Genomic DNA, 20647 nt, shown 5'->3' on the forward strand with positions numbered 1-20647 from the left:
TCCCTGCCCAACGCACTGCTGCTTTTCTCAGCTAACCCTCTGCTGGTTTGCACACTTATGCAGAACGCGAAACCTTTCGGGGAAAAGAGCAATGCAGCCAGGAATGCAGCCAGGCGGTGGTTTTGTACTTTATCTCTGGAAAAGTTAAAGAAAAGCATGGTAGAAGCGAGGGCTTAGTAATAGCTGCTCCTCGTGCTTGGGCTACAAAATTGAGCATGCTGGTCACTGCTTCCTCTAGGAGACGTCCTCCCGTCTTTCACCCACCCAGCCCAGTAGAGGGGGAAGGGACAACTGCAGCCATTTTCTCAAGTCGGTGTGCAGCATTTCTCACGTGAAGTCTGCTCAGGAGACCACTACGCACGTTATAATGCCAGCTTTCAAAGCACTTCTAGTCGGTTTTCTTGCACACAATGATGCCTTCACGTTCTGAGCATGCTTTGATCAAAGCAACACCAACTGCCTTTAATAATCAGAGCCACTTTATTATTTTAACTTGGCCGCGTTTCTTGTCTACAGAACATTCAACAAGTACATTGAGTTTGAGGAAACGAACAGCTGTGCCTTTCCTTTATTTGCAGCCGTTCTCTGCTATCAATATCCCTACGTGTTATTCTGCCAGGAGCCAGGAGAGGGTGCTGTTAAATTTGGCTATTATTTCATTTATCCAAACAGCAACCACATAATGTAAAATGCTTTCCCTCTTTCTTCCCCCACCACGCCAACCCGCTCAGTATTGGCCGCTTTTTAACTCCCAACTGAAATGGATTTCCCACTCTTATCAGCCAAGATATGAGTAGTCGTACTGACGAAAAACATCCCTCAACTATAATAAAGCTGCTAAATCAGTGATCACAGTCACGCAGCAGCTGCTGAGGGCTTGTATGGCAACCCAGTAAAGTTACGTGGATCCTCTGGATGAAGGATACCCCACAGTTTGCTTTTAATGGTAACTGTGATAAAAAGAGCACTCAAAGTCCTTGGACAGGAGCTGTGTTGGATTTGAAACAAAAGGGACCTGCCTCCGGGACAGGGCAATGGACACGGCCGTGTAAACATCTGGTGTCAGGGGATGACATCTGGCAAAACCAGTTAACTTTGTAAGACTTGCTGCTCTGTCTTTAGGATGAAAAAAAACACAATTTATAAAACGGGAACTCATATCCTTTTTCAGGTTTGAACCACTATCCTCTCTCTGTACCACAGGCCCAGTTAGATTTTAATCCAGATGCAAGCGCTACTTGTTTAACTCCATCTACATCTTCAGTAAAAACATAAGCATGTTCTCAACCGGTATCGAAACCTTTCTTTCTTTCTGCACAGTCTTTCAAACACTTTCTCCACATCAATGGGTTAGCAACTTGAAACAAGCACAACGGAAGAAAAGTAATGAAAACAATAAAAAAAAAAAAGGAGGAGATGAGGGTACAAGCATCTTCTGCTGTTTGAGTGACTTTCTGCACTCTGTTCAGACAACAGCTGACTCGGAAGTGAAACCCACTGTGCCACCCTAGCTTCCGAGAGAAAAACATACAGCGAGAGAATGTAAGCAACTGTGGTAAGAGAGAATGAGAGCAGAAAATGGGATCACTACAGAATATGAAGTGAGCTTGGCTCAAACTGCACTCAGAACAAAACAGCCATCAGCACACAGACTCGGTGTATTTGTAGAATATTTTAATTTTCAGCTGAGAAACACACATTAGGGCAGAATTCAAGGCACGTGATGAGGCATGAAAACTTTCTTGCTTTTTGTGCTTATACCTTCAGTGTAAATTCCGTGAAAAGGAGTAAATCCCTCCTATCTTTGACCTCTACATAAAGCAACTCTGAATACCTACTTGGAGCACGAGGTACAATGCGAAGTTTACAGTTATTGCTGGAATGCAGGATTTACTCAGAGAAACATTTCTTTTTCTGCCTGTGCAATTTGTTATATGCCTCGGACAATTTATTTCACAAAGTTTGATCAGTGATGAAATCAACAGAAGCAAATAACGTTCTCCACATATATACATGCTGCAATTACAGATAGCTGCTTGCACTGTTTCACCTCAGTTGCTCTCTTACTGGATAATAGAGACCATCTCATGGATAGAAAAAAATCTCTGATTTCTACATCTTGCAAGCCTAGTTGCTTTTCTAAGAGCAAAACAAAACAAACAACAAAACAGAACAATACAAAACTTGGAAAGACAGCCAATAGGGCAATGAACTTTTTACTGCTGAGGCAAAAACACAATATGAAGATCAAAAATGTTGTGGATTTAGGTATACTACCCTAAAAACATCATCATAGGTATTGAAACAAACATCACAGGCATTGAAATGCTGCTAAGAAACGCATTTCCATTTGAGTAGCTTTTGGCTGGTAGTAGTGTAAAGCACCTTTGTGTCTACTCCCACCGGGCATTTGCTGTCACCAAGCAAATAATACAGTACCTGACAGCGAGAGTATTGCCAAGGAAAAAGTTGTTTATGAGCAGCTACAAACAAGTATTTTCTCTCTTAATGCCCTACCGTTGTTCATACAGCCTCGGGTTTAATTATTGTTTCAAAACTTGATAGTCAAAGGCTTTTCTCCCTTACTCATGCATTTTTTTTTAAATCAATATGATTAAAAATGAACCTACTATGCATCCGCGTGATGAACGCGGTAAGAGTTCATCCCGCATTTTTCCCATCAAGGTCCCCATCCTGCTTTTTTCCATATCACCAAGACTTCTGCTGCGATTACTGGGCAGAGACAAGTCCCAACTCCTGAATGTGTTTAAGCAGCCTGCTCCCAAGGACTTCAGTCGTAACAGAATTTCCATCCTCTGCCCTGGCAGGCGTTAAGAGCTCATTGTTACAGTGAATTTTCCAAAGATGTCATCCTGAGATTACAAATAGTTGTAGTCTCTGTAAGTCCAGAACTGGATGGTCACATTTCCTAGGCCTCATTACAACAGAAGGATTTATGCATGTAAATACTTCATTGCTATTCAGCAAAACATTGAAATATCATTTAAGCATGATGTCAAACACCACTGAGAGTGCCTGTAGTGGGAGTATGACTTCACCTTTAAATCCTTTGGGAGCATAAAAGGAAAAATTACTCATTGCATAAGAATTACACCTTAAGACATGCACACAGAGGGACTTTCATAATTTGGTTTTTTATTTCCTAAGAATGAACAGGCCATTTAGCTCTGGGGGAAGAATCAGAAGTCCCATTCCCGCTCTTATATGTAACAAGAAGAACCCACAGAAACAAATTTCTTTACACATTACCTGCACGAATGGCTCAGAGTTAAAGAAAAGTCATCATCAAGTCTACCAAGTGAATCTGCATCCTCAGAAATTACAATCTAGACCTAGTTTTAAAAACACTGATAGTGACAGTAATGTCTGACATCTGACCTTCCTAAAAAAAAAAAAAACAAACTATATGAAAAGCTAACTGTGCAATCTGATTAGCCAGCACATCAACAAAAGCCCAAGAAAAGCAGTGCAAAAAACAAAAGAGTAAATAATGAAAGTGAAACAGCGCTAGACTATACACCGTGAAGCCTGTGAACAAGCACGTGGCTTTTTGCTTTCCCAAATAAAACTGCAATTTAATAACACTGGCAGGTTGACTTTAGGAGGAATATCTTATAAAGTCAGACTTTGATGGTTGGCCCATTGCAGAATGACTCTTGCTACACACAGCGGGACTGAGGAGACCCAGGAAAAAACAGATGCTTCCCAGTACCAGCATCTGGCCCTGATGTAACAGACAACCTGGCTGACACGCAGGACGTGCCCCAGTCAAGCTTTGCTGAAAGGAGCGTGCCCAATGTGGGATATTAACTGGCAGATTTCCCGACGGCTTTTAGGAATTCTTCAGAGATGCCCTGTATCTAAGAGCTTTTGTCCCAAAGGGGATATACATTGCTCCCGCCTCTGAAGGCGATTGTCTACTGCAAAAATACTGGAGAAATTGAAGAAATACAGAAATGAAAATCATGATCAGAGAAGCGCTGTGATTAATAAGTAAAGGCAAAGTAGAACTTCTATCACCTTGGAAAAAAAAAGTTACACTGGAAAACAGGAGTAAGATTAGATTCTATTGATCCTGACCCTGAAAGATGTTGTTGCTAAATTAGAGTTTCCTATGAATGTCTCATTCACAAAATAACTTAAAACATACTCCTCAACAGCTGCTCCCAACAACTCAGAAAGTAAAAGCCATGCACAAATGAAAACCAGAAGGCACAAATTAAAACAACAACACAACAAAAAAACACCTTCTCAGCATCATTATGCCCAACAACAACAATAAAAAAAAGCAAAAGAAACTGAAAGCATTTTAACTTGTGAAATATAAAATGCAATTCATGTTATGGAGGAATACCTCAGCCTTTTAGCTAGGAAACAGTCTTTCCATGGACACTTGGTTATTTTATTAGCTGTCATGCAAAAACAATTAGTCATTCAAGCAATTAAAAAGGTAAGTCTCTCCTAAAAATGGTATGAGCTCCTCCAAGCCCTATATGCAACTGCTATAAACCTAGACTGTTCCTGAGTGTAAGTTAATTACTGTATTGCCTCTCCTAATAAGATTCATCGTATCAAGTGTTGTAAATTCTTGATGCTCTTTTAGCTGCAGTCTGAGCCTCTGGTGAATTCTCCTCCTGCTCCTCAGACTTCTTATGGTTTAGGAAGATGTCTGACTTTAAGAAGCGGCTGTAGCTGTCGTATTTCATGAGATTGAATATCTGGTAAGAGAGGAAAAAACACAAAAAAGAATGACCCAAGTAAAAGTAGACTTTGAATGAAAAGGACAACATATGAATTCTACTATTGTTTTTTTTTTTCTGTTACTGCTGCCATGACTGTAATTACTAAAAGGCACGACATTAAAATACACCTCAAAGTGTATTTTAATTTAAGTGTCAAATGGCTCGAGTGTAGGCTCATCCCTCACCACATCTGCTTTCTCTTCTATTTATATCCACTTCAGGCAAAAAAAGCTAGAAGTCATTTGGAGGTTTCTGAAAACAAAAGGGCTTGGGAGAGGAGCCTGGAATCTGGCCAGTGTCAAGGTTGGGGCTATATTTTGTTTGGTCTTGAAACAGTGGGAAGGAAAAAGGAAAACCTGAAAACTACAACCAAGGCAAAACCCAAGTCCGCACCATGCTCTGACGAGTATTTCATTGGAGAAGCCTCCCTGAGCCATCGTTTGTGACTCATTACATTTTATGGTACCCAGAGTAACTATACTTCCAAGAGGAATTTCTGAATTCTGACCTGCATTTGTGGATAATCCGAGTGTAGATAACCTTACAAGCCTCATTTCTAGCTGATAGTGCAACTGGGCAATACAGCTGTTTGTAAGGAAAAAAAATCTCAAACTGCCTTTTTGGTTTTTTTCCCCATATCTTCAAGGAACCTGAACAGACACAAAGGCAAGCAAACAGAACTTGACTTCTTGAGCTGGAATATCCCCCTTGCACAATAAACGACATAAAGCACTTTACTAACCGTCACTTGTTCACTATCCCCCTTGCAAAATAAATGACATAATGCAATTTACATATCATCACTTCTTTACATATTTAGGTATTTAAGTACACATTTAAAATGGTGGCAATCTTGAAGGCTAAAAATTAATTCCAAAACACCCTCTCGACAGAAACTCAATACAGTTAAGCAAGGTCAAATTACACTTGCTGGGGTTGGCTAACTACAATATAATTACATTTATCAAACTAGCTTAAGGGGGAAAAAAATGCAATGAAAACATCAGCTGTTAAAATGTTTTAAGTCAGCATTAAAAACTTAGACTCCTCTTGTTCCTGGTATCATCTAAAGCATCTCCCAGAGAGGGAGAACGCTAAGATCAAAATCTTCTCTGAGTACCCCTAGAGCTGGGTTAGCCAAACACAGAGAGCAGACAGATTTTATAATCACGTGCAAAAGCTGAGTTCTCTTTGTTCCCTCCTCTCGTCACCTCTGTGGAGCAGGCACGTTTACCCTGCAAGTATTTAAAAATCTACAGATTTTTATGAACCACTTCCAACGCCTTTCAACAAGAACAGCTGCCTCTAAGCTGTGTGCTTAAGGTCGCCCCAGAAGTAGCCCCAGTTAGATCACCAGGGCTGCTGGGGAACTAAGTCCTAGTTGTCACTGATGCTGGGAACCCTACAAGCCCTGGACAACAAGCCAGGCTGACTATGCCTCAAGCACACGCTGCCAGTAGCAGTTAGCACTGTTTGTTAGAGATCAAGTTATATATACTGCTCTTCATAACTTTATAAGGATTGAAGACGAGAAGAACATAACTCTTCCTCAATTATCTAACAGCAATAAACAGAAACTTCAAGCAGTGGAAATCTACAACAACCCAAATGTTCTGCATTTGGTAAGTTCGCAGACTTTCTCCCTATACCAGTGGGATTCTTCTCCCACTGTTCTAGCACGTTTCCAGTTCAGCTCTTAATAATCCCTGGCAGTTCATGTGCATGCTCACTGTAAAGCTGCAAAACTTCCTAACCCAAGTAGCCTCTCCAGCTTCACTCTCATCACCACGTAATCACCCACCCGTCCACCAAGTCAGGAGTTTTTCCATGAAAAACATTTTTCCTTCACATGGAAACTGGGTTTCAGGCATTTCCACTGCCAATGGCTTAGAATCTGCCTGAAGGATGGCAGGACCTTTGCTCCTCAGATCACTCCGACTGATCCAGCCAGTGCCCAACTAACATTCAGCACCTGATATAAAATAGGCTGAAAACACTATTTTAAATCAGTGTAACTGTTCCTCTGCAAAAAAGCCAAATGGAACATACAGGTAGTGCTGAGAATGCTACAGAAATTAAAAATAGTACAGACTGCAAGTGCTGGAAAGCTGCAGATGACTCACTTCATAGCTTACGATTTAAACTAAGCTAACAATTAAGAAAATTTACCACCAAAAGACGTACCTGCAGTCCATTACTTAATTTCTACCAGACCTCCCAAGTTCTGTAGGAAAACGCAAAGCAGATGCCAACTCCTCTCTTACATTTTGTGTGTTGCAGAAGAGGGGGCTTTTTGGACAACTGCATTATACTCACATAAATATAAATACAAAACAAAGCAAAGAGAAGAATCTTGAGCTCTCAGGGAAACCAGTGGCAACTACAGAAACAAACATCAGCAATGACTCGGCACAAGTGAATACACAGGAAAACGTAGGCACAAAGTTAGTCGCTCGGTGACTCCCAAGCTACCAGCAGAGGAACCCAGGGGCAAACTTCATCCAATTTTCCAGGAAAGTCCCAAACTGGAATTCATATGGTTCATATTTCTTCACCATTCTCATGACGAAGAAAATAGTTTTACCTGGTCCTGGAGCTTCTGAAACATGAGAGGGTGAGGTGTCTCCAAAATTGTCTCATTCAAACGGGACTGCCCTTCGACATTGACTTGGGATGAAGCTTTACTGGACAGGAAAGTCATGTAAATTTCTTTAGCTTTTTCTTGCATCTGCAAAAGGACACATTTATGTAAAGAATTATTTACTGTGGAAATAGTCGCTGTACTTTTAAGGTTTTGGTGGAGACTTCTAACTCACTTCTTAAAAACAAAACACAGTCTGAACTGAAAAGGAAACAAAACAAAAATACAAAGATTAGCTTATTTATTTATACTTATTTGTGCTGGAGGAAAAACATCGCTGCAGGCCAACTCCTGCGCTGACATTAGCAGAAGCTGTGAGTATTCAGCACTTCAGTCAGACAGCAGTTGTGATATTCAAGATGAGTATCCAGCATAAAACCGCACAGCGCCGTCACCTAGGGTTTGTCCTCACTACCTAGAAGATCATTTTTACTAATAGATAGCCAGCATATGCAAGGAACCCAGGAGGAAAAAAACACCGTGGAAACTTACTCTCACTGCAAGACAAAAATAAGCAAAGTAGCGCATGATGCCTGCTACTGCTAGGTAACCTCATCGCGCAGCTTACATGTTTTGTCACAACTGTGCTTCTACCTCAGGGCAGCTCACGTGCAACGCTGCGTACAAGATTGGAAAAAAAATAGTTTTTGGCTACCACTATCGATAAGTCTCTCAAGAGCCCCTGAAAGCTGTTAAATAGAGGTAAGTGTGACTTGCATGAAGCACTTTGTTAGTATTTGCCCCGATTTCAGGGCTCTTCTCTTGATAAATCAGTAACAGCAATAATGCTTTGACCACACCAGGCATCCTTAAGCATCAAAGCAACGTACAAGTGGCTGAAATCCTTTAAAATCAAACACAAGCCAGTCAGATAAAGCAGCAAGGAAGAACGCTGCCAAGCCACGAACAAGGTAAGCCTCACTGCAGCCTTCTGAAAGCAGGGCCTGTAGAGCAGCAGGCCCAGATAACTGGCAGTGGGTATGCGTCAGTGTTCCTCACTACATTTAATGAGCAACTGTCTCCAGACCAGCACAAACTACGAGGGGACCCTTTGGCAGGAAGTGGGCTTGAAGGAGGAAGCAGTTAAACCCTTACCCATGAACAACTCCCAGCATTTCTTTAATGTTTTACAGCTGAGAATCAGCATTTGGTGATAATTAGAAGAAAAGCAACATGTGTTTGACAATTTGTAATGCCTGAGAGTTAACTCTCTTTCTGCCAAAGGGGACACATTTTCCAGAAGTACTCCTTTCTAAAACAGATCATCTGGCGGATAAACTATCACGTGCCAGGTGCATTCGGTCACTGTGAGGTGTTTTATGAAGATCTCCAATCTTTTCAGTTTCAAAGATCAGGGGAGACTGGGTCAGAGATGTCTGTCCTAAATGAGCAATTAATCCAATCAGACTGCTTTAGATTATGTTAAAGCCCTACTGAAGACAAATGGTAAAAGATATTTTCAGCTGTTATTGCAGGAGCAAGTGTGATTGAAAAGCCAGTTGGTCTTCCCTAAATGACTTCTGCACTTGCTGTCCAATTTCAGCCATATTTAAGAGAGGGGTAAAGGGCTGTGAAATAATTACATTCCTACTAATTCACTGGGGAGGGGTGGCAAGAGAAAGGCAAGACAGAAAAATGCACAGGCACTGAAGCTAAAGCTGCAGGATGTGTTCCAAAGTTACCTCCTTGAGCTGCCAGCAAGGACTTGGCAGCTGGCTAATCAATACCCACGTAGCTCCACGCCAGCCACAGCACGAGGTGCTTCTTGCCCACGGAGCACAGCAGCAAGCTGGGCACCACGGGGAAAGAGTAAAGGAAGGCTCGAGGGGAAACGTGAGAGAAAACAGAAGTACTGTGAGGAAGTCAGAGAACGTGGGGGGAACAAGACGACTGTGTGGGAGGCTGGTGAAATGGGGAGGATCTCTGGATTTGGTGGGGAAGAATGACAAAGAAAGGAAGTGAAAGAACTGTGGTAGGGAGAGGGGGTCACTGCAGAGACACGGGGGGCCTGACGTTGTGGTACTGGAGACATGTGGAAGTGCACGACTGAACTTCACAGGTTCTGCCGCACACAGAGCCACGGTTAGGCTATGTTGATGTTCCAGCAGGAAAGCATCAGTTTAACTAAAAAATAAATGAAGGTACGGTAAAGCTGCCTGTATGGTGATACCTTCCCCAGAGGACATTCGTGGAAAGCCAGGTCCAGGCGGAAGAGGTGGGTGGCGATCTTTGTTCTAGCCTCAAGCTAACGCCTCAGCACTGGGGACTCTGCTCTGATTCTGAGACTGGGACCTTGTTCACAGGTGGTTATTAAAGCATTTCTGGCACTTTTCTCTTACATCTGTGTACTCGCCTCTGCGTCCACGCCAAGTTCCCCTTTGGAATACAAAGTTCTGTCTACACAAATCCCCCTCGGTAGTTCAAATGGATATAATATTCTTTCCCACTTCCTTTCATAAGGTCAAATTCAGCTCCAAAGCATGTGTGGTTCCCAAATGAGGTGAATGGGAGTCCCAGATGCTCATCAGAGCAGACTCCAGCAGTTTGCAGCTGCACAGCGTTACCTAGTCCTTTACAAACGCTGCCACATTCCACAGGAGAAGTAGCAGAAGAAATTGGTATAGAATAGGTAGAGAATCACAGTATCATTTAGGCTGTAAAAGGCTTTCAGGATGATCGAGTCCAACCATAATACATATTTGTTCTGAAATCGGTCTCTGCAAAACTTCTTGAGTATTTTGCTGAATTTCAGCAACAGCTGAAAAGATTCTCTGTTGTTCAAAACACTTCCTACAATCTGTAACTTGTCTTTAAAGCTCAGTTGCAACAGAAGAAGCATTTAAAGCTTGGAAAGTAGCACAATGGACATGTTATTTATTTCATTAACGAGCACAAATCCACAACTAACCTCAGTAAAATATTTAAAGTTAAGTTTTATTCACTTATCCCCACCACTCCCATTTCAATAGTTAAACGTTCCCTAAGATGCGGACCATATGGGTGGCAGCAGAGCTCACTACTACAATGGACCTGACATAATTCCTTCCCCTATCTTCACTAAAAATGACATTTCTATTTTGGCTTCAGTTTTAAAGGACCGATAAAGAAAATATCCTTTTTATTTCTTTATTTTAAATGGCAGAGGTGTTTCCTGAGCTTGTACTTCCATGCTGCAAGAAAACAGCTCGGAGTCAGTCCACCTAAAGACCTGTCTAGGCTCTTGATGAAGTCTGCTTGCCGCCTAACTCTGCAGATGCTGAAAATCTCCCTGAACCATGCATGCATTTTGCATTAGCTCACCAAAACAGGAAAACAAACGTAAACTCAAGGATCAGTATGGTCAGAACTCCTTTTCTGCTGCCTTCCGCATTCCCACCACTAGTCTAGAGCCAACACCACGGTCAGGAGCCAGGCTTCTTCTTGCCAGTGCTCCCTCTGCTCCTGTGATCAACCAACCCTGGCAGCACAGTGGCTCACGTTCAGGAGGAAGGGGGCAGAGAAGATGCATCTGCACAACATCTTGCAAGATCTGCCGTGTAGGCTTGAGACGTCAGCTCTCTAGGCAGAGCCCACATGGCTGTGGTTAGAGTAAAGCCTGAAGCAAACTTAATGAGCCCTGACGAAAGGCACCGGATATTTTCTTAGAATGGCACTAACAGAGTTAGGCAGCTTGCAGCCAGCAGAAGGCACGGCCAGAGCGAGCTGGCGCCTGCCTGCAAGGACCGGGCTGGACAGGAGGGAAGGGCAGCAGCTCCCGAGCCAACCTCCCCACCGTACAGCACCCCTGCAGGACCACGCAGCTGCAGGCTGCACAGAAGGACCACGACAGCACGGGGCACAGCGGATAATTCATCCAACGACCAGCTGGTGACTTTGGTGCAAGTTGCATCTAAGAAAACCCCCATGCTAACACTCTCACGTCAAGTAATGACAAGTTTATTTTATACTTCAAAAATAGAAAAAAAATATCCTGTTTTATCCAGGTTAAATTGAAATCAACTTCATCTGACCGAAATCTGAGTGTCTGTGAGAGTTTCTGTGGTAAACCAGTTCTAATGAGAAGCAGGTTATTAAATAGCTAAGTTGGTTTTAGAATACTTTGCTCACGTCAGATAGATGCAAAGCGATTTCTGCAAGAATCACTTTCAGAAGACATATTCGTGCTTAATGTTATCGTGAACACTTGAAGGATTTCTACTTTTAGTGCCTTCTCTAGCTGTGTAAATTATCTAAACAAGCAGTAGCTATGAAAACTTACTGCAAATCTGTGTCATCCTAAAGCACACTAATTCTACCTGGTTGTAACGCTTGGAGTCTAATATGCCAAAGCTCTCATTACACACTGTGCTGTAATGACTGGTACTGAATATTTAAGCTGAGTGGAAACTAACCGAGTCCCCATCCATTCATTTGGCAATCCATTCAAGCATTCGCTAAACTACTATCTCTATACATCAGTTTGCCATTTCCTGCACTAGCGTGCACAATCCTGTAAAAGCTAAAAAGATGGAAATTATTTAGTAAGGGAAAATATGATTACTATCCAATGGCAAAACATGGGACCTGACAGAAGGATTTGCCATTTTCATTTCCTTTTTAAAATCCGGTTTGATACCTACACGCCTCTTGGCAAGGACACTGCGTGGCATACAAAGAAAAAAACCATCTGCCCTACACGGAGCAAAGGGATCTTCCCCTCTGTTCATGAATTGCGATGCTGTCTTCTACTTTACCAACTCAGAAGGTGAGTAGGGAAAGAGATCAAGCATACCCAGCCCAGCATGTTAAACATACCAGTCAGGATACTGTATGGACATCTGGGGGAGGAAGAGATCAAACGCCTTCTACCTCAGACTGACATAACGGGATTGGAAGCAGCTGCTTGTTCCAGAGCAGAGCCAGGTCAGAGGACCTGTCTGGGTGAGCTTGGTGCCATCAGACCTTGGCTTCCAGCGCGCCCCAGCCCGGCTGCAGCTGAAACATCCCCTCAGAGGCAAGGGGACAGACGGACTCGCAGCGCTCCTCACCCCACCTACTGCAACTGCTGCCACCAGAGGGGCAGCTAGCACAAGCGGTAACCTCTTTTCATCCTGCCTCATCCACTTCTTTTCTCTTTCTGCCTTACATCTCACAGAATGATGGCCTGAGTAGTTGTTCTTTTCTGAAGACTGTCTGCATGCATGGACCTAAATGAGGAAGGGTAAGCAACTAAATACACAGAGCTGAAATAGCTCTAAATATTACCGAAAGTGCAGCCAAATCGAACATTTTTCTCTTCTGGCAATAATATTTTTTTTTTTGATGGAAATAACAATACCAAAAAAAACACATAACTGAAGGAAGCAAATTGTTATGTGGAGAGTACTTTTTCAGTGAACTATACAGAATATTTATAGAAAGTTGACAGTCTACTCTCAAAAATACATTTTGCTGAAAATCCAGCATTCTGGTGGAAAACATTTCCCACTGACAACATTTGCCTGGCCTTAAGACAGGAAGTCCTGCAGTCTGGACACAAGAACTGGGGCAGCTCTCTTCCACGTGCACTTTATAATGCCCCTAGAAGGCCGGTTCCCCCACCTGATTCCAATTCCCTGACATTTCTGATGTTACTCACAGCATGTGGCGTCCCATCTGAAGCAGGTTTAAATGGCATTTTCCCAGCCTCACTTCCTCTGATATTCTGTTTGGCCAGAATAATGCAACAGGGGCTTTAAGTTTGCACCTGTTGCCTTCCAAAACTCTCCCTTTGTCAACAACGAGAGGGGGATATGTGAAGGACATAAAGGTAGGATACCAAAAAAGAGGGCTTCTGAGATTTAAGAACCTGATTCTCACTGATTGTGCTATTCAATTGGAATTTTGAAATTTTGTTGTTTTATGGTCACAGAATTCTCAACTTGAAGATAGATAAACTTGGAAATTGACAAAAAAAAACCTCTAGAGCTTTTCCAGAAACAATCAAACAAAACATGGTATATATTTTATGCCTGACTCTACAGGCATCTAAGAAGAAGCAAAAGTACATCCTGTGTTCCTGTTGCCCCTAGACTTAGATGAAAGTTACTGGGGATGGTTGGTTAAAAAGTTTCCAACAGAATATTTTTACTAGAAAACTATAGTTTTTATGAAAATAGAAATGTATCAATCAAAAAAAAATGAATGTATCAATCTGAATATTTAAACAAAATAATCTAAACAGACCCTCAATTTCTTTTGCTTTGGTAATTTGATAAGGCAAAACAATTCATTTTGGTATTGTAAAACATTTTGTTTGTGCTGTTTGTTTTTATATTTGCATATTAAGCACAGTGGTGTGTATCTTGATATAATAGCCGTTACGTTTTAAAATGTCCTAAACTAGATAACTTTATATTTTCAAACAAGGTGATGGAATATTACTGAACTAAACCTTTTGCTATTCCAAAGCAACAACAAAAATTTTAGTTGTCAAACATGGCAAACTTGGCAATTTCAGCATTTTGTTTTGATTAGAAATAAAACCAACTTTGTTTCTAAACAATTCTACCACAATGATTTCAGTACAACTCCTTCAGAGGTGTTTATCTGCACTCACACGAAGCACGTTACGTGACAGAAATGTCACAGCTCCACTCCTGCTATGGAATCCTTGCTGACAAGTAAAAATCATTTAGGAAGCATACCTGTTTTTTTCCCTGTGTTTTCTTAAATTCTTCACATGCTAGCCAGAACAAAACATTTTCTTCACTGAATTCTTTCTTTAAAAATTCCTAGGAAAAAGAAAAAGAAAAGTTAACACAGCTAGGACCCAATTTCTCGATTGTTTTTCTCTCTTCCTTCCATAGCTATTAAAGCCAGAAGCTGCCTGTGGCTAGTTTTTACCATGCCACGAGTTTACACAACAGAGTGCAACAGAAGCACTGCATTAATGTGTCTACACACTGCCGAGGCACAAATGAACAATATATTCAGCACTTTAAAAGCACATTCCAGGAGAAGGATGAGCAACATCTAATCTTGGAGCTTATCAGTAACTAAGATGAAGAGTTTCTTCAGTCTCCCTTAAATAACTTGAGCAATTTTACAGTTATTACTCAAATGGAACTCTGAAAATATATGAATTCATTAGCAGGTGAGTATAATGAACTATTTTAATGAGAGCAACAGAGCACTTGAGATTCTTGTCTAGCATTTTTCTGATTTTTTTAATGAGTAGAATCTCTACAAGTCAAAGTGTTTCTAAACATGATCATCAGGGGCAATAAATTTACTTAAGTAACTAAAGCAGAAGACGTATTTGCCTTCTCTAAATGGTGTTTAAACATTCTCCCAAAACTGAAGAATGTTTTAAAATGAGGGGAAAAAAGCAGTTAAATTTACATATAAAAAGCAGTGATTGAAATATTTATAGCTCTGAGATTGTCAATTTTTACTTTCAAGCACTAGAAAATAGAGATTAAGTAATGCCAAGAATTAAATAGTACCAAGATTTTGTTGTTGTTTTAAGAATTCTAAATCACACAGTAATTACAGTGGTTTATAGTCCTGGTTTACATCAGTTTTCAGACCAGTCTGGGAGGAAATAATTTTATCCCAGTGCATTTTATCAGTGCTTGGCCCAGCAAAGCCATACTTGACTAGGTAGTTCCTATTGCTACAGCTAATCCTCTGACTTTGGCTAAAAGGCCTTATTAAGCCAACTGTCCACCCTTACCTAATTAAGCCTCAAGCCTGCATTTTGAGCTACACAAGCCCACAGTTTGTAGTTAAGTTAATGTTTTTCAGTACAGCTGCTGCAATATAAAATAAGAGCCGCACGGAGTTATCAGGCTCAGGGAATGGTTTGTGGTAACTTACTGCTTGAGTGAGGCCAACATGTGAGAATAAAGAGTGTGGGAATGGTCCCAGCAATTAATAATGCTCGGCAGAAGAGATCAGTTGCTCAAGGACTGTAGTTTATCTAACAGTAAACTGTTAATCCTCACAACAGCTGACTGATCCAATTAAAAAGATGCTACCCAAAGCCTTCCGCAGGCCTTACAAGAGCAAGCAATTCCCCATATCAGCAGCTCGGCAAATGCCACAGCTCCAACTCTGCCACCTCGGCTCAGGGTACGCATCTAGAAGGATACGAGCCCGTGTGCTTACAGCACTGGCACAGCTGCACCGTTTGTGGTGAGCCTCATTCATCTCACTCCTCCTAATTTCAGTTTATATAAATATTTATAGGTAATATAGCAACCCTAAATCGTTTAACTCCTTCTGGATCTTCGAGGAGGTTCTCCAGTGACGTGGCCCATTTCGAGGTTCCTTTCAAGCTTTGGTGGCTGCTGCTTGGGTGACCCTCGCTGTCGTTTATCTCTGGAAAAAATGAGAAGAGCATCTTTGTTAGGAGTGATTAATATCACATGCATTTCTTCCCCATTCCCCTCTGCACCCTTGGATTACAGCTGCGCTCTTTAAAGGAAACGCCATAAAACTGAAAATAAACACATGCACATATTTGAATGCTGCTTTGCATCTAGAGAGGTAAAATTGTCCTGCAGTTGGATAATTCACGAGCCCAGCCATAGGCACTGTCACTGTTTTATGGGAGTCCAAGCACCTTTTGCCTGCGGAACGCAGTGACCGCAGCCCGCGCAGCAGCAGGACCGTTTGCCTTTCGTTCTGGCAGTCCGTGACACCGGCTCCTCTAAAGCAAATCCCAGTGGCTTGCATGCATGAAACTTACTTTTAAGAAAAGAATCGTTGCTGGGAGGTGGGAAAAGGCAGAACGAGAAAGAAACGCAATGCTTTGTTGAGCAGAACAAGTCTCACGCGTTAACGTGGTCTCAAGGGACAGGGGCAGCTGGCAGAGGAGCCTCACTCCAGCTGAGCCAACCTGCGTTGGGCGAGCGGCATCCGGGTGTTTTTTCTGTTTGCCTGCTTGCTTTCAAGTCCCCTCAAGTTCTGTTTTTATAAGGTACGCTGGACTGTGCCCGTGGCCTATCTGCCAGCCAGCCACCGCAGATAGGACAGATGGTACACGTTTCTGAATATTTCTGTCCCAGGGATAGAAAGTACATCACATCCAAGGCTGGTGAGGCCAAAAACTTGTTTGCTGGCTACGCATCAGAAGATCTATTACTTGGGAAGGCTCCAGGGATTTTACTGCTGATCTGAACAACTCTAAAATACACATGAAGAGCTTGGCCTCCTTTCCTCGTACACTCGGGATGCCAGGAGGAGACGCAGAAGGGCTGCCCATGAGCAGTCAGGCACCAGTTGAGGTCCCTACACACCAAAGAGGTGCACGAAGCGCTTCCTGAAACCGCTGCAGGCATCTTCACAGCCCCTTCGTTAGTCCCTGCCAGCGTACTGGAAACATGGATCCCAGCAACTTCTGCTAAAGTTCTGTTAAAAACCCTCCCTCCGCCATGAATCTAAACCTCAGCAAGTATCTCACAGAATGATCTGTGCAGAGCTGTACTATCAGATGCCCTTTGCAGCTATGGTTGAGCCCTACAAAACACTCGCGCTGCAGCAAAGAGTTTGGGTTGCTAGAGACTTGCAGAGTCCATTGTGTCCAGAGTCCAGAGACCACTGTGCAAATCTCCCCTTCCCACTTCACAAGCGGTTATTTCAGGTTTCAGGACACGCCCTTGGCAAGGACCGTGACAGGTTGGTCTCCAACGCAGCAGGTACAGCTACAGCCCTGGGTAAGAAAATTAATTGCCCCCCACAAACCCAGCACTACTGGTTAAAGGCCAGGAGTCAGCCCCCGGGGGCTGTCTCTAAACCACCACCGTCTGAGACACAGCGTTGCAGTGAATTATCTGTGCCTCAGTTTCCCCCCCCCCCAGGCAAAAGGATGTGGTTCCTGACTGCGATTTGTGAAATTTATTTTAGGAGCCTGACTCAAAGTGTCCAGGCATCTAATCTTTGTAAAACAAGTGATAGCTAGGTGGGAATAGCGAGGCACATGTGAGCAGAGCACCGCGGGCTTCTGAGGATTGCTCCCACCTGCAAGCCGAGCAGCAGCGCTGCGTAAAGCTGCTCGCGGCCCAAAGAGCCAGGGCACCCCTTTATTAAACACGCGATTTAGCACAGAAAGCATGGGAGTGAGGCTTTATTCCTTGATTTCCTTTTTCCAGCCAACATTTTGGCAGACTAATGATTTCCAACCACCCCTCTTTCCTCACGTGTCCGAGGCGATTTTCTGTTCTCCGCCGACCACCGTTTGGCCAAGCTGCCTCTCGATCCCAGCCCACCCAGCACAGCCCAGCCCCATCCACCATTAACGCTCCCCTTCCTCTTCTTCATCACCCCCCAAGCCCCTTGCTCTCCTGTGGGGCTGCTCCCGTTCTCCCTACCCCCTCCTCCGGCCTTCGTAGGGAAAATTTGGGTTTTGAGAGGGAGGACGGAGCGCCACCACTGCACACCACAGCGGCCACCAGGCGTTGTCGTCCCTTCCCCTTCGGCACAAACAGGCCGCACGCGGTGCTGGGCAGGGGGGAACACCCTCCAGCTTTATAAGCCCATGAAAGCCGCTGGGTGTTTTATTATACCCCATTAAATAAGCAGTTACAAACATTCTCCTGTTTAATACAAGTGACCCCCAATTTGGATGGTAACTTCCCACTCCACGTATTAGGTTCATTTAGCAGATTTGATGTGTGATGTCCAGAAGTTTTTATGACCTTAAGACAGGATAAAGTTTTCACCAGAATGATCCCCATGTCCATACCCCAAAGATCTTACTAAATTTCCTTAAAAACGATGCCTCCGCTGGTGTACAGCTCAATGAAAATCTATAACTGTTTATTTTAGAATGCAATCCTGCAATAAACGTAAATATAGGAATAACCCTAATTATCACTGTTTGCTATTTATAAAGATAACTTTCTTCTGTTTAAATCATCTGGTGACCAAGTTACACGGCATACACTTGCAATAACAGGCTCAGCACCAGCGTTTAGTGACCAACAGGTATATGTCTGTGAGCATTTGAATGAGGAAGGCAGGCACTTGCTGCCACTGGGCACTGGGAGATAATTTTGAGCATGGAAAAGGGCATTACGCCATGGCAGTTCTCCCACTTACGTTCCCGAAAAAGCCATAATCAGAACGCACGCGATAAACATGCTAATTATATCTCTTATTTCTTAATGCCACAGGAAAGTGCTCGCTATCTTTCAGACAGACCAGAAGCCAAGAGGCAGTGCAAGCCAACAGAGCGCGCACAGCAGAAGGCAGCTCGGGGTCTGCTGAAGCAAACTTTCCACTGAGCACACAGCCCTAACACAACTGCTTCTGTGATGTGCAGCGTCCAGCTGCCGGTACAAACACAGCAAACGATCAAGTACTTGCCTTAACTGCACCATTATTTTAGAGAAGAATCCTATGCTCTGCCAGCGAGCAGGCTAGCGCGTTATTTCAGGGAAGGATCCTACAGGAGCTGTTTTTTCCAGTCATGCAACAACACTGGGGATAAAGACTCTTTGTAAGGGGCAGATGTGCTGGTAAGCGCGGCGCTAGTAACGCTGTGCTTGTCAGCTGAGAGGGACTACCGAAATCGGCAAAGAGCTGCAGCCTCCAAACTTGGGCCAAAACCACAGCAAGCAGCGCTAACATCGAGCTCCACGGCTCTGCAGATCAAAGCTCAGCGGCGGCCCTGGCTTTCAGCAGCCACAAAGCAATGTGGAACCTCATCAAACCTCAGAGATAGCGAGGCACGGCCGAGCTGGACGCGCCGGCCCTCACAGAGCCGCCGATGCTCACCTCAGCACCTGCCAGCCCTGACCCACCGCACGCAGCCCCTGGCCACGCAGCAATAAGACGAGCACGCAGCCAGTGCCCGTGCCAAGCGTCCATCACGGGCCTCATTATCCAACCTCAACCACCCTGTGATTATACGCTTGAATGTTAATTCAGGAAATCTTTCTCCGTTTCCAGCAGCCGTGTTGAAGAACGCCTGGACACGCCGTGTTTCACCTGCCTGTTTCGGGAAGCCACGAAGCCTTGTTATTGCTTTGGGAGCGCTCCTGACACCGCATCTTGTCCTGCGGCCACCAGAACCCTGTCCGGCCACAGCCGCCGGTCTGGAATTAATAACCCGGGATTATGAAACAGCGGGGAGCTCCATCGGCGGGCGATGAAGAGGGAAAAGCCCCTCGCTGTCCGGGTGCCCCTGGCCGAGTCCCGCTGGGTTCTCCCAGCAGCTGCCCAGGGCTGCCCCAGGACATGGCCAGCAGCAGCAGCTGGCCACCGGCTTCCACTTTTAGCCCCCAGGAAGGAAGCGGAGGGGACGTTCTGCTTTCGCAGCATCTCTGGAGGCGCTCCCCAGACACGCATCCTTCAGAAAAACGCGCCCAGAAGCAGACCAGCAGCGCGCTCCGCTTTCCTCAGCGCGGCGGCCGCTCCTCGGTGCACGCCGGGGGCTGGCTCTCGGCTTCTACCCGGCCCCCGGGGCGCCCCCGGCGGGGAAGAGCCGACCCCGTCCCGAGCCCCGTCCCCGAGCCCCTCAGCGGTTCCCCCCGTCCCGTCCCGTCCCGTCCCGTCCCGTCCCGTCCCGGTCCCGGTCCCGTCCCCCCGCGTGAGGCGCGGCGGCGGCGGCGCCCCCGGTACCTGAGGGCGGGCGCTTCCTGCTGAGGCGGCTCACGGCCCGGTTGAACATCGCGGGGCCCGCAGGGGGGTGCTGAGGGGGGAGCGGCCCCGTCCCAGCCCGGCCCGGCCCGGCCCGGCCCGGCCCCGACCGCCGCCTCCTGCCGGGCGCCGCCGCCCGCTCCGCCCCGCGGCTGAGGCGGTGCCGGTAACGGGGTCGGGCGCCGCTCGCCGGGAGGCCCCGGGCGCTGCCGGCGGGGGCGGCTCCTGCCCGCCTCGGCCCCGCTGCCCCTCGGCCGGCCCCGCCGGGCTCCTGCCACACGCTGCGGCCACCGGGCAGCCCCCGGCGGGCAGGTGCTGAACGGCCCGGACATGGCGGTGGCGGCGGGGGCTTCCCGCCAGAAGCAGCGGGCTGCTGGTGCTGCCGGGGCCCCTCTGCTCTCTCTAGACTTGTGAGAGCCCTTGCGGCCCAGCAGAGGGACAGTTGTTACCCATTTCCTTTCTCAGTACTTTCGTTTTGAGAAGTGACATTTTACCAAAAGATTTCTCCCAAAACGCGCCACAGCCACCCCCATTTTGTGTCCACCTCAGCCTGACCCAGGAGCACACAACTGGCTCTGCTCACGGTTGTGCTGGCCTCCCACAAACGTGTGGATGTTTTCCGCTTACACACGAGGCC

At 45.1% G+C, this 20647-nt stretch overlaps 1 protein-coding gene and 1 long non-coding RNA gene across 3 annotated transcripts; one reads left to right on the forward strand and one right to left on the reverse strand.

Annotated features, from left to right (window-relative positions):
* Window positions 1-1655: 1655 nt before the first annotated feature.
* RGS10 (regulator of G protein signaling 10) lies at window positions 1656-20167 on the reverse strand. 2 transcript variants are annotated; one of them, XM_083843485.1, is made up of 5 exons: window positions 19993-20167; window positions 15629-15747; window positions 14070-14156; window positions 7348-7491; window positions 1656-4739 (listed from the first exon to the last, which is right to left on the reverse strand). In XM_083843485.1, the coding sequence occupies exons 1-5, from the start codon at window positions 20039-20041 to the stop codon at window positions 4593-4595; spliced, it is 546 nt and encodes a 181-aa protein (XP_083699611.1). In that variant the 5' UTR covers window positions 20042-20167; the 3' UTR covers window positions 1656-4592. The 2 variants fall into 2 exon arrangements, with proteins under 2 accessions (XP_083699611.1, XP_083699610.1); XM_083843484.1 differs by lacking the exon at window positions 19993-20167 and adding an exon at window positions 19364-19861.
* LOC310902257 lies at window positions 8236-15729 on the forward strand. Its single transcript, XR_014586589.1, has 3 exons — window positions 8236-13192; window positions 14232-14518; window positions 15616-15729. It is a non-coding gene; the product is annotated as an uncharacterized lncRNA (long non-coding RNA).
* Window positions 20168-20647: the final 480 nt, after the last annotated feature.

This window comes from Anser anser (genome assembly GCF_964211835.1).
Source record: "Anser anser genome assembly, chromosome: 7".
Classification (NCBI taxonomy): Eukaryota; Metazoa; Chordata; class Aves; order Anseriformes; family Anatidae; genus Anser; species Anser anser.